We start from the raw sequence: 14,254 nt of genomic DNA, 5'->3' as shown, positions 1-14,254 counted from the left end.
TATCTTACATATATATTATTTTAATATATTTTTATTTTATATTTTATTATATTATATATGTAATATATATATAATATATATTATATATTATATATCTCATATATATATATACATATATATATATATATATCATAAGATCTGAGAAGTTTAAAAGGCTTCACTAGCTGAGCACTTGCCTGCGTCAAAAGATTGAGGGCTCTGTCATCAAAGCGTGATAGAAAGCAATCATGCTTTCACATTTCTCAGACCCTGGTTGAAATTCAGGTGTGTCTTTTTTTTTTTTTAATGTTTGTTTGCTTAGTGTTTCTACTTCTCCATCTGTTGTCAGTGGTTTTTTTTACCACCCTAAACTTCTTGAGCTGTAAGATTTTTTTCTGGCTGGTACTTCTGCTTGCAATTATGGGAAAAATGATATCCTTGTTATTCTTGCCACTAACCTCACCATTCTGAGTAGTCACACTGCAATTTACCAAAATACTTTATTGGGCAACATGCTGTTACACAGAGGGTTGCACTTCAGCAGGAATGGTGTATGATGGCAGGACTATAGTTCAGGAGACAGCACTGGGATAGCTTACAACTTGAAGCTTTTCTGGGAACCACAGCATCTCCTACACCATGCAAAAAAAACCCAAAACTTTTTCCCTATGAGGTAGCTTCCTCAAGCCTTGCTTCTGAGCGACATCCAGCTTCAGTGCTGCATCTCTCTTGTGTTCTGAAGTAGGGAAGCATTTTTTGTCTTGTTTTGCTTAATGAAGAGATTAACGTTTAGTTAAATGAGACAGTTCTCATGAAAATGCTGTTGACTCGCATGAGTTCCTGAACTAGAAGAGGCATAGGCAAGATGTTGCAGAAAACAAATGTGTGATGGCATCTAAACCATAGCAGAATTTGCCTAAGACCAACAAAACTATAAAGTGAACAGACTATCAGGTACTGGTACTACAGCTCAAGCGAAGGAGAAAAGATACTACAAGGAAGGGATCTCTGTGAGATCCGTAAGTAGCAGAGCTTTAGGTAAAGAAAATGTGTATCTTCTAATGAGAAAGCAACATGAAAACCTCTGGCAGGTATTTGTCTAAAGCAGGAAGTTATATGAAGCCATCTCTTCAAGCAGCACTGGGTTTTAACAGTTTTTTTTCTTATCCTGTAGTAGAGATATAATCAGTTCTGGACATAGGTTTACTTGAGTGAGCAACATGGCTCACTACTTCCAGTACCAAATGGATAACACTGGGAATGGAAGAATGTGGGTGGGTCCTGGGCATGGGTTCCAAGCTTGGGGTAGAAGTGTTCTGAGGGTTAAAATACATTGGTATGTAGAGTAAGAAATTACAGAAGGTATTTTCACCACATTTGGAGCTTACGCCCTCTGAGAACAAATGTTCCCCTTCAGCAGCTTTATAGTTTGAAGGTTAACTACGCATGTTTCTAGTTTAACACGTATCCAGTTAGCCTTTGATGCTGGTGACTTTCACTGTTTCGTTCCTCTGTTAAATAGTCTTATAAGACCTGAAACAGCACATTTCCTATATGGCACCCTGAAAGAACAGGGAAGTAGCTTTTAATGTAGGTGGCTTGGCAAAATATTCTAGTCAAGTCAAGTATTTGGCCTGCTACCCAGCCTTCGATATGTAATCTTTGGGTGCTGCCAAAATACCATTCTAATTAAGTTGACATAGTCTGCAAAGCCTGGGTGGTATTATTTCAGGTTTCTTTCCTGTGCTTTCCAAAGCTGCGTTTTGAAAAGGTTGATGGAAACTGTGACACTTAGAACAGAATCTCTCCAGAGTCTTTGTTAGGATTTCAGTCACCTCGTGACCTTGAGCATTAAAGGAAGGAATATTCTTTCTCTTTCTGCAGGTGCAGGTTAATAACAATAAGTGTACATGAATGGACATGGAACATGTGATCCGCTGGCCACACTTCAGCTTTCCTTTGCACATTAACACATTAACCCTTCTATAAAATATTAACTTATTCTGTAAGTTTATTTTCTGTTTTGTGTTTTCTTAGTTGGAAAAGTGATGACCTGTTTGTCCGAGGGAGATATTTTTTGTTAGTAGACCAACATACTTGCCTTTAAAATATCAGATTGAAACTTTTTCAAGGGCTGAAAAGATCAAGGGAATAATAAATACTTTTGCATTTCTTATCTTTCTGGTATTTATTTATTTATTTATTTTTAAGGAGAAATTCCCAACCTGTGTCCAGGAATAGAGCACCAACAACCATTACGTTTGTTGTGGTGTTATGCTTCCCAGCAGGTAGTCAGGGTTGTAAATCACCTATGCATTTGCAGCATTTGTGTTGTATGCTACCAGCAAATGCACCTGAGATTACAAAATGCTCTCTTTGATATAAGAGATTGCTCTGATTTGTTGGGAAGGCAGTGTTAAGATACACATGAGGTAACTATGACATCAGTATCTTAACACTGTGAGAGTACTTTTTGCAGCTGAGTGTGTTCTGGCACAGCTGGTGTTTCACTGTACTCATTCATTTCAATGAAGCCTAATGGTTATGTCCACTGAGCTGGGCTAGTGCAATTTGTGTGTTCCAATCGCTTGGTAATGTACCTGTTGCTTTTGTTTGGGTGGGTTATCTTTTGCATTTCTTGCACTTGAATAAGTCTGAATCTTCTGTTCATCTTGAGAGCCACGTAACATTTGCTGGAGTTGCCTCCTTGTTCTCTTTACAAATAGCATTTGAGCTAGCAGTCATCTGCTTGCTTGGGGTTGATGTAGTCTAGGACACAGTTATGTTGTTGAGCTACTCATAGCTTCAATGTGTTATCACTTACCAGCTCTACCATGGTAATTCCTATTCTGCGAGGTAGAATGTGTTTCCTTGTTCACTGCTAATAGTTACTGTTATTACTTATTCCTTTGCTGCATTTCAGCTGGCTTGTGGCTGTTTGAACAGCTGACTTCTTTAGAATAAACCATATTTGGGAATATGTCACCCTGAAATTCTTCAGATAACAAATTAATGTGCTGTTGAGATTGGGGAATGCATCTCTGCTTACAGTGTGTAATTTTTGCAGAGATTATGCAGGAAGACTTTGTTCTGAGCATTCTAACCAAGTGAAAGAGGAGTATAGCGAGAATAACCTCTGTGCTTAAGTGTACCTCTTGTGATACTCAGAGATACCATCGTAGTGAGAAGCACTCTGTTTGAATTGGAATGTCTAAACTTGCCCTACAGCTTCAGCCATTTATATGGTATTAGACAATGTAAATAAACTAGTGCTTATTCACTAACATAAATTATAGATAACTGTAAAAGCCTCAGTCAACTGATTTGCTCTAAAAACACGAGCCTCGCTGTCTAAATATAAGCTTCTGATAATCCTAGTTAATAACTCTCCAAAAAAAAAAAAAAAAGAGAACTTGTACAAAGAGAACAGTGAGTGACACATGTACACTTAAGCTGAGTGTTGTGTTAACTGTTATTAGTAAGTGCTGTAAATCATCAAAATGAAAAACCTTTCTAACATCCTTGCTCTGCATTGATGCTTTTCTGGCGTAGTTAAATCCAAGAGAAATATTTTGACCCACGTGAAAATTTCAGAAGGCAGGAAAGACAAGAGGAAGAATCGTGAGGGCGTTGACAGATACTTACCTACACCTCTGTATGCAGGTTGGTTAAGGTGTTGTAGCCAGTCCTGTGTTACAAAAACTGCTGAGTTCTGAGAGAAGCTTTGCTAAGTCCTCTTCTGAGGGAAGCTTCCATATAAAAAGCATCCAGACAAAGAAATGCAAGCTGTGAATAACTGTGATTGTTGTAGAATGGATCTTGGGTGAAAGCTGGTCATGTTGTCGTGTGGTAAGAGATGGTTTTCTTCTTAGTTTTTTCTTTATTTTGCGTTGGTTAGAAGGGGAGGTAAAGCTCTGGAAGATTTTCCTCCTAAATCAAGGAACATTGCAGAGAAATGAGGAAACAGAGGGAAGACAGGGTGCAGATGCTTTAGATTACTGCTTTTGTGAATTTGAGCGTCCCTTTTGCCCCAGATGCATGTGTATGTTACAACTACTTGCTGTGCTAACGTTCGTCAGGGGGTTCCAAAGATCACAGGAGAGGGGAGCATCCAATCTTTTTGTCACCTTAGTAAGGTGATAGAAATTCTTGGGTACATCTTGACATAACACTTAGTGATATGCTATTGTTTTAAGCTGTGTTCTGAGCCAGAATCTGTAATGATATGATTTCCTTTGGCAACGGCAAAATGCATAGCGTGAAAGCTGATGCGCTTGTTGTATTTCTACAGCAGCTATGTAGAAAAATGTCTTTTCTGTAGTTTGATCTGGGTTGGGGGCTGAGAGCGACTGGCTTTCGAATCCCACCCCAATGTCAGAAAGAAGGACCTTCTCACCAGTGGAAGGTTGAAAGAACAGAGGTTTAGTGTGCTGGATTTAAAGCCCTGTACTTTGGTGAGTACTCAGGAAAACCAGAAATTAAGTGCACTTGAGAAGATGCAACTTTATATTTTGTTTGGAGACTTACCTAAATGTTTATCTTCTGTGAGATGCTTGGAAAGCCATAATTCTCACAGACATGCAACGGGAAAGGTTTGCCAGCTCCTAATGGCAGTAGACAAAGAAAATGAAAGTTATATTTTGCTGCCACTGGAAAGGAGTGTTCCTGTTCCCTTCCCTTCCTGCACACCCTCTGCTGCCATTCGCTTTGTGCCAGCCAAGCTGCTTGTCAAACCTAAGTTTAATAAACTTAACAGAAAAATAACCCAGCAAAAACAATGAGCTAATTAAGAGAACATAGAAGATTTATTTATTTTATTTTGCAAACTGAACTCATTAAGGACCATACAAGTTGCAGAAAGAGGGGATAAAGGGAATGCCAGAAAGTGGCTAGGAGGAAGTGGAAGAAGAAAGCAGAGCAAGAGATGATGAAGAGTGGGATGCCTGTCCTGTTCTTGGCAGTAATAAGCTATTAAATCATCCCAACTGTTGTGTAACTTCATTCTAAGTCTTCAGGTTAGATAATAAAAGCCTAAAATAACAGAAGGAAATAATTATTTAGGCTGTTTCCCAAATTTACAAAACTTTGGTTTGCGTAGTATGAGAAATGTGAACGGACTGAGGAAAAAAAAAAAAAAGAAAAAACAACACAGAGGACAGAATCAGTAGTGTGTAAGGGTGAATTTCTTTGTTTTGTGGGAGAAAAGGTAGTGAGAAAGCGTATATGCAAAATTACAGACCTGAATTATTCTCTGAATTTTCAGCTGACATCCCTGGGCAGCCTTCTTATGCATCTCTTGCCCTAGCCATGCATCTATGGACCTGCCCTACTTCTGCATATGGCTAATGGGTCTGTGTACTGTATGCTGCAGCAGAGTTCTTTACTTCACTTTGTGTCTAATTAACATTTCATTTAGACTGGGAGGCAGTCTGTTTAGTTATCAAAGTTCCTGCTTCAAAGCTATAGGTTTAACTATTACAGGGTAGAACAGGATTTCAAGTGATCAAGGGAGATGGTAGAACTGCAGTTTCATAAATATTTCATGGTTTGTAACAAAGTTTGATTTTAAGCTGGAATACTTTCTTCCAGGGACAGGGAGAAAAATCCTTGCCTAAATGGGTAAGGTGCAAAGTAGCTGTTTTTCTCCTAGCACTTTTTATCTTTAATGTCAGCAAAGCTGTCCTGGTGGGACAAACATGAACTCTGAGTTTTGAGGAGCCTTTTCAGAATTTTCAGGAAACCCAAAAATGCTGAACTGCCTATATTTTATTTATATTTAATTTTATTTAATTTTATTTGGCAAGAGTTAAAGTGGGATGGCATCGATTCCTCTGTGCTTCTTCTGAAGTATGTATCTGTTTTGGCTTTCAAAAGCCTGAATTGCTGTTGCCAAGATTCTTCACTTTCTGGCAAAATTACAATGGCAAATGGCTTCCTTTACAAGGTGTAATATTTAGACTAACAGCTTTGCAATTAAGAATGGCAAAGAGAATTATATTCCCCTTTTTTATAAGACCAGATTTTTTAGTATGGAATCGTGGGTGTATTTGGACTTGACTGAAGTGCTTTTGATTGATGATTTATATTTTGAACAGTGCTTTTCATTTTAGTGTGCAACACTCACTTGAAATTTTAACTAGAACAATGCGTTGTTTTTGACGACGTATTCAAAGTATTACTCTAGCTAGGCAGCTGCTCTGTATCATAGACTTGCAAATGTGTTTTGGGTGCTTACGTTTTAACAAAATGTGCGCGCACATGCCACCTTGTGCAAGGGAAATGGGAAGAAATTAGGAAACTTGCAAGTATTCTTAAATGTTATTTAATACTAATCTCAGTAGGCCATCAGATGTCAGTGATAATGTCATTGAATCCTTTGCCGTTGCAGAGCGATGACATTCTGGAGTATTTGATGAGGTAATTTTGGAATATCAGGCAAAAGAGATTTTTGGAAATGGAAGTTGCCCAAGTACCGGTTTTCAGCCTGGGAAAATGAGAGACTGAGTGCAGGGAGGGACCACGAGAGCTGGGAAAGAAGCAGGCAGGTGTTTGGAGTGATGGAGAGATAAATTTTGAGAAACCTGTTCAGATGCTGTTGGGTTGCCCATGGAAACATAGAAGGTGTGGGGAGACACCTTTAATCTACATTTGCTGTGCAGTATGCTTATTAAATATATACCTAGCAGAGCTGCACGGTGCTGTTACTTGTGCAGGAAATCACCAACAGTAAGTGAAAGTCGGGCTTTTGGGTGTATTTGTTTGCCATCTAGCACTAAGGAAACTTTGGGTCCTTCTTGACCAAACTGATACTGGGGGGTTCCTCTGTCTTGTAAATTGGCAGTTTCTATGGAAATCGCCACCAAAAGAGGGAAGATCAATTAGAAATCCTTCCATGTACTGATTGCTAAAGTGACATTGAAGCCTGGTGGCAAATGTGCACGTCTTCCCTCCTGAGCAGCTATGTGGGTCATCTTGATCTCTTCATGTAGAGAAGTGCAACTGGGCCTTTGTTAGCTTGCAAGTCTCAATAGCAGAAAATGTGCTGGTGTGGCTTGTGCTGCTGTTAGCCAAATCTTGTTTCCATTGTAGCTGTGGCAGTAGGAGTAGCCTAATAAGAACGCGAATGAGTCTAAGTCCTTATGCCTTGCATTGGTATTGGGGCTTATTAGATGCCTTCATGTGTTTCTGAAGCATGGCTTCAGGACTTGAGTCTTTAGAGAAAGCAAAAACCTCTCCTGACTGGCATGAAGCCCTGAGGACCTGGAAGCAGAGAGGAAGGAGCTGGGATCTTGTAGATTGCGTTCTTTGTGTGGATTAACAAAACATAGCCTCTTTTCCCTGCCTCTCAGGAGATTGAACTTAATGTTGACCTAGGTGGTTCTGAAGGTGACTTAGAGATGAGTAATGCATGAATTTGGTTTTAAGATTTTGTTTTAATTTCTCATCAAAACATAGCATTTCCAGTGCAGACTAAAGCTATGGTGTGGGGAGAAATGGTGACACAGTGTCTGAGAGAGTGAAAGATGCATAAGAGAGGGATAGATTCTTAACCTTTAGGTTACACCTGAGGACTTGGAGAAAGACTAGGTAGGTAAAAATGTAAGGCAGTACTGAAGCTTTTTTCCCTCTCTTTTTCCCACAGTGGTTCTGTTGAAGAAAGCAGAATGTGACAGGGAAAAAAAAAAACACTAAATTACTCAGGACTTGAAAGAGAATAGCATCCAGTAGATTTGTTAAGCTACCTTTCATAAAAGAACCTAACTTCTGGTTTTCAAGAGCTCTGGAGCTTGTCTTGCAACTCTGCCAGGTTGAATTTTTTTTTTCCTTACCCTCCTCCTGTTCCTAACAATCACTTGCAGATTAGTTGTTTGTGGTGTTGTTGTTGTTTTTTTAATTATTTTTCTCTTGAATTTAAAGACTCTGACAGATGGCACAAGTAGAATCTGGAAACCTTCCTGGGTTGGCAGTGACCATACTGTTGCCATCTCCCTGTTGTGCGGCAGTAGGTGTGTGGGCTCTGTGCTTCCAGAGGTGCCATTCCCTTTGCTGAGGGCATTATGTAAGGAACAAGTGATAGATCAGAAAACATAGCCTGGTGACAAGCGTAATTTCCAGTTAATAGGTAACTTAATCTACTGGTTTGCCAAGTAATTTCAGTGCAAGTAGAAGCAACTCATTGAGACCAGCATTAATCTCCAGGATACTTTCCTGTGTAAATATCAATGTTTGTTTAGATTATGCGAGTTGGTTTAATGCTTTTGAGAGACTGAGATGTCATGCCTCACAATAGACTGTTCTTTAGACTTGTGGATATCATACTGAAAGCGAATCTTCTTTCAACCTTTGAAATTGGGTTTATCCTGACTGTACGTTGTTCAGGGCTACTATCCATGGAAGACCTCCTTGGCCATTGAAAGCATGTGAAGTCATTTGGTTTTCAATGTGCCCAAATTGTCTGGGTTTATGCTGCACAACTGTTGTTCTACATGAACTGTTGTCCACGAATGTACTGAGTTTTGTGACAGTAATTGACTGCAAAGCTGGTTTTCTACTTAAAAGCCCGTGGAATTTCCCTCTACCATCTACTGCATCTAAAGGGCAGAAAACTGGCACTTGAATATCTTTCTTCCTTTTTGCGGTGTTTCATGTGCATGGGAGAGCATGTGAATCTGTGTACAGGCTAAAAATCATGTTTAAAGACAATAGGAAAGTAAAGTTGATTATTTTTTAATCCTCTTATCAACTGACATGTGAATTGATACAGAGTTCTGTTCCTATAAAATATCACATATTAGTGTTGTGCTACAGTAAAGTCTTATATCTCAAAGGTGAGCAAAGGCTTTCTGTATTATTAGGGCAAGGCTCCTTTGATAAACTGCTTTTAGACAGACAAAAGAGATGCGATCTTAAATCAGTGTTAATGTATGACTGACAAGGAATGATATCATCTGAAGATTATTGCTTTCCTCTGTTTCTGCGGTGTTAACAAGTGAGTACTGAAGAATGTAGCAGTGAAGCAAATAGGTCTTGATAAATTATGCAGTCTTGACTAGAGCTATTGTTTGAGGTAATTGATGATCTTCCACTGCTGTAATGGAGCTGTAGCATAAACTGCAGCACACCCTAGAGCAGACAAATTGGTTTGGTATTGTTTAGGAACGTATTTAATCTCTCTTGCTGTAAGTGAATCACAGTGGCTTTTGCTGAAACATCAAGATAAAGGCCATCGTTTTGATACTTAGTTCAAAAAACCCTACAGTTGAATTTACAGCAGTCCTGATTTCCTGTTCTCTAAATATTGAAGTAATCAATAAATGTAAAATTATTGCAATGCAAGGCTGAAATCTGTTCCTATATCCCTTTAGGCAAAGTTTCTTCAATCTTTGTGGGTTCAGAGACTAGTAATACAATTTTCTGTTCTTATTGTATTGTACCAACTAGAGAACAGTTGATCTAGTGGCTTGCCTAATTTCACTCTAGAGGTACTTAGAAAACTGTACTCCCAAAGTTAAAAGATTTTTAAAATTTTTTTGTATGTTTTTGTTTTTATGATCAGTCAAGATTTAAAGGGTTTTTGTGAATCTCTGTTTTCCAGAACCTAGTAGAAGAATGGGAAATCTCGCTCTGAAAATGAAACCTTCAGTCCTCTTTTAAGAGGTGTGGAGTGGGAGCTAGGGAGCTGTAGACCACTGTGTTTAGAGGCTTCTATGATGAAAGATCCTAGCAACAAGTTGGCCTCATCTCTACAGAATTACATGGTTGAGGTAGTCTCTCCCCTTCCCCCTTCCACCCCCCCAAAAACAAACAAACAAACAAACAAAAAAAAAAAAACCAAAAACAAAAAAACCCACCAAACAAATGAATTCAGTATGATTTTAGTCTTAAACTTAAGTAAATGGTATGGACAAAGTATCTTGAATAAACAACTTGATTTATCCACATTGAATTTCTTGCTATTGCCAGAAACTGGTTTCTGCCAAGGCAATAGGCTATAAGTATTGACCCCAGAAAGTTAGTGCCTCAGGAAAACCTCAGAAGCACAGTAGCTTCTTCCTGGAAAGAAGCTCCCCAAGGTGCATCTGCCTTTCTAAAGGGCAGGGAGGCTGCCATATCTTAGCTAAATCTATCCTGGAGCTAGGTAGAATAGAGCTGCCTCAGTGAGGGAATGGTTTCCTTGGGCCATAGGCTGCACCTCCTCTTGGAGCAGTTTTCCCAAGGTCTTTTTACCTTTGTTCATGACTTCACTGTCACATAAATCTCCCCAAGAGCTTTGGTTTGGTAATAGTTCATGTCTACTGGAGAGCTGTGAACTTAGTCTGTTCTGAAAACGTAGTTGATAACTGTAGTGAACTAGGCAAGAGAGTGCTTGTGGTAGAAGCAAAAGACTGCTTTGCAGTCTCCTGTCTTGCTTCCACCCATCCATTCTTTCATCTGCTCAGAAGTGAAGTAGCTTGGCTGGCATTGCAGGGATATCTTACACTGGATGCAACTGGTTGGGAGAAACACTGGGAATAGCAAATACTGTTTAACATATATGCTTTTGTTTAGTTTTTTTCCTTTCTTCACATGCAGTGGCCTTATTTATTTTAGTACTGTTTTTTTTTAATTAGTTTTTTATTTCTATAGCCAGATGCACCTTTAAATTATGTAGAATTCAAATTGTTTCTGAGAGTAGAGGTGTTGCTTAAAAGAAATACTGCTTAGCTTACCAAGTTCCTGTTAATAATCACTTGGAGAAGGAAATGCAAGACTCGAATGCAAATTTACATGGGAAACCTGACTGATGTACAACATGAGAATGAAGCTGCGGGGGAAAAGACATGCTGGAGAGGGTAAAGGGGAGAGGTTGTATAGCTAGATATTGAAGGCTATTGAAGGTGGTTGTTGCATTAACTACCAGATTTCAAACATATTTTCTTCTTTTTTCCTACAATTGAGAATGTAGCATTGGCTGGTAAGTGCCAGACTCTTGGGGGCTTGGGTCTGTGTGAGATGAATGGTTTTCTCTGTTGCCTATATCATGAAAATAGAGGATCCACCCAGCCTGGGAACAGCGTTGTAGGCTCTTTTTCCTATGAAGAAATATCAATCTGAATATGTATTCTAGGCTACAGACAGCAAACTTGCAGATTTGCTACTTCAAGTTGATGCAAATCCTTGTCACCTCATCTTGCTCTTCTCGGTCTTTCCCCCTCCAACTGTTTTCAATAATAAGTTGATGTGATATCTTCAGTATGGTTTCTGACAGTTTGTTTGTACTCTGCAGGTCCTGTGAAGCACTAGATGTAATTTGAAGAAAATTTGAAGGAACAAATGGCTTTAGCTGGCTGCCCAGACTCCTTTTTACATCTTCCTTATCGGATAGTAAGTTACGAAATTGCATGTGCATGTCAGCTTGTAGCATCATATTGCTATGTGCCAGTGATTGATTGTGCATTCAAACTTTTCATCGAACTGCTAATAGCTGTCTGGCAGTTCTCTGGGTTTTACTAAGATTTAGTAGCAGAGCCTCTGTTACTATCCTGTATTTTAGTCCTGTTGAAAAAATTGGGTCACTAACACATAATAATTTGGGTCACTGGTTAAGACTTGATACTTGTCCTCAAAACAGTCAGTTCATATTTGAAAGAAAGCACTTGGTCTTCACTATCCTATCTCCTCTGCTTCTCCCTTCTCTCCCCTCCCCCTCAAAAAAAAAAAAAAAAAAAAAAAGAAAAAAAAAAAAACAAGAAAAAAAAGACGAGCTGCAGTACTGGTGAAATGTCTTGCACCAAAAAGGATTCATTTGCTTAATGCTGCATTTGTAGAAACAATGGTAGAGATTTTTGTACTTGGTCATGTCTTAAGTTTATGCTGTATCTAAGCAGCCAATATGGCATATCACGAAGAATATTAGATTTAAAATGAACAAACAAACAAAAAAATCTTAATTTAAAGGTCCTAGGCAAAAATGCATGCAAGTTCTCATGTTTGTTTTTTTTTTTTGTATGTTTTCTCCAGGCAGTTGTTGTTGGTATAATGACTGCTTTGTAATTTTTATGGAACTGCAAATCTGTTATTTCAGGCATGACCTGTTTTTTGCCCTTTTTTCTCTTGTTATCATACAGTACTTACTACCCTAAGGATTTAGTTATGAATTTGGGCCCTGCAGATACATAAATGATTAAACAGAATATACTATAATATAGAAACTTTTTTCTCTTTGTCCCAAGAGAAACATTACTAATAGTAATTACTAGTCATGCTGCATATCTGAGGAAAAAAAAAATCCTCAACGGGGTACTCATCTGTTTCATAATGTGCCAGCTAACAATTTTTTCCCAACAGGAAACTTCAAATTTATTAACTAATTACTATTAGTCGCTTATGCTAATGTTGGTATATGCTGAGTTGCCAGCTGAATATACCTGAAGACTTTTCCTGATAGCATGAGAAATATAACAATTCCTTTATAACCACTAGAATGCAGTTCAAGAAATCAGGTGTTCTGCACATCTGTTGTTATATATTTAGGTGTAATTTTAAAAGGCTTCATGAATAGATGGACTTCATAAATGTGATGCTCTTTGAAATTATGCTACCAATTCATGTGGAGCATCACTTGAGTCGTGATTCTAGGCTGAGGGAAAGAAGAACTCTGTGAGAGAAATGTGACACTTGTAAGCAGTGTAGGTAGTTGTTTTTGAGCTGTGGATGTTAAACTTTGTCGTGCAAACAGTATGTTTAGTACCCCTGTTCAACAGCCTTGAGGTACATCATAGGGCTGTTGGTTCATGACAAATAAGAATGTGAATTTCCCATGCTTTTCCAAACCCTGTAGATAATCAGCTTTAGTCTAGGGCAGTCTAGAGACTGGAATTCTCGAAGTATAAGGCGGTGGGGAATGTGACTCCCTGTTAGTATTTTTGGTCATAGCTTATTTTGTGTTAGCTATTCTGAGTGCTTGTAACAGGTTTAAAGATGAGCTTTGGAGGCCTATTGACAACTATTGTGCCTTCTGTCAGAAGTTAAGTTTGCATGAAAAAAAATGGAAATCTGTTTTTCCACCCCTACTAAACCTGGCTTAAAAGCTTTCATCAACTTATCTTTCAGTTTTGGCTACTGTGCCGGTTTTGTGTTGGTAAAAGGTTGAAAGAAGGTTAAAGTAAATATGCTTTAGATTAGAGTGTGAGGAGTATTCTATTTTTTTGGAGTACGTTTTTTGACTTCCGAATGGAGGCCAGTATGAAACACTTCTCCAGAGTCTCTGAGGCTGGAATCTTAGAGCAGCAACTTCAATATTTAGAATAAATTGACACATTCGAGTTTGGGACTATATTTAAAACATAAGGCAAACGAACTGAGAGCCTAGCTAGGTGAATATGCACTACAGAATGCCCTTTAGGATGGCCTGTTGCTGAGCTACCTCTACCCTCTTATTTTTGGGGAGAGAAGAAAGATATGCATCTCTTGACTTCTGTATTGGGCTCTTCATTTGCAGTATTTCTTGCTTTTAGAAGCTTTGAGGTCCTCTTTAAGAGCTTATTTTATTTATTTATTCATTCATTCATTTATTTTAGTTTTCTCAGGAGTTAGCACATAAAACAGTTTTACTGTGTGTATTCTCCTAGAAACAATCTCTAGCTTTGTGGAAAAAATCAATACTACCTTTTAGTGGCTTTCAGGAGCCCTTTCCAAATTCTCTAACTCTTCAATAAAAATCCGGCAGTGAGAATTGGCAGTGTTTGTCTTCTGTTCCTGGAAATTCAGAACATAGTCCCAGAATTTCTCAGAAAAAAATGGGATGATTTACTGTGTTTCCGTTCTTTTGCAATCTGTAGTCACAACAGTATTTATGTGCAGTGACTTGAACTCTTGGGGAAGATTTAGTTCTTTAACCCTTTGACGCATTAATTGTACAAGTCTTAGTGACATAAATAGCAAAATGATGTTTTTCTTAGCTTCTAAAGATAAAATTCTAGGCATGTGGGAATTAGGTGTTCTGTTCATCTATTTTCTCCCTTCTGTTTATTTTCTCATAACCGTGATGCTGGAATGACTTTCTGAATAATTAAGCTTCATAGAGTTTGGTTTTTGAGAGCTGGATTTTTGCTAGAGAAAAAGCTTGTTCACATCGTAGTCTACGGCTAGCTTTCCATAAAATATGCTACAAGCATGTGATCACAAAATGGAGAAGACATTTATAGCCTGGTGCATTTCAGGTTTGGTCCTGTTGACCAGGTGAGATGGCACAGTATTGCACGTTATACTTGAGAAGTTTTGTGCCCTTCAAGAT

The 14,254-nt window shown here is 38.4% G+C and overlaps 1 protein-coding gene across 3 annotated transcripts in view; it reads left to right on the top strand.

Moving 5' to 3' along the window:
- Positions 1-14,254, top strand: part of GRB10 (growth factor receptor bound protein 10) — a 147,029-nt gene that overhangs the window by 33,615 nt on the left and 99,160 nt on the right. For all 3 annotated transcript variants that reach the window (XM_042868982.1, XM_042868983.1, XM_042868981.1), the window contains exon 2: positions 11,246-11,343. In XM_042868982.1, the coding sequence (XP_042724916.1) occupies positions 11,293-11,343 (51 nt within the window). In that variant the 5' untranslated portion in view covers positions 11,246-11,292. The remainder of the gene's footprint in view (positions 1-11,245; positions 11,344-14,254) is intronic.

This window comes from Lagopus leucura, unplaced genomic scaffold (assembly GCF_019238085.1).
Source record: "Lagopus leucura isolate 7727_CA_CO unplaced genomic scaffold, USGS_WTPT01 Super-Scaffold_100002, whole genome shotgun sequence".
NCBI lineage: Eukaryota > Metazoa > Chordata > Aves > Galliformes > Phasianidae > Lagopus > Lagopus leucura.
Note: the sequence above shows the minus strand (reverse complement) of the source record. Positions and strands in the feature narration are given on the sequence as shown.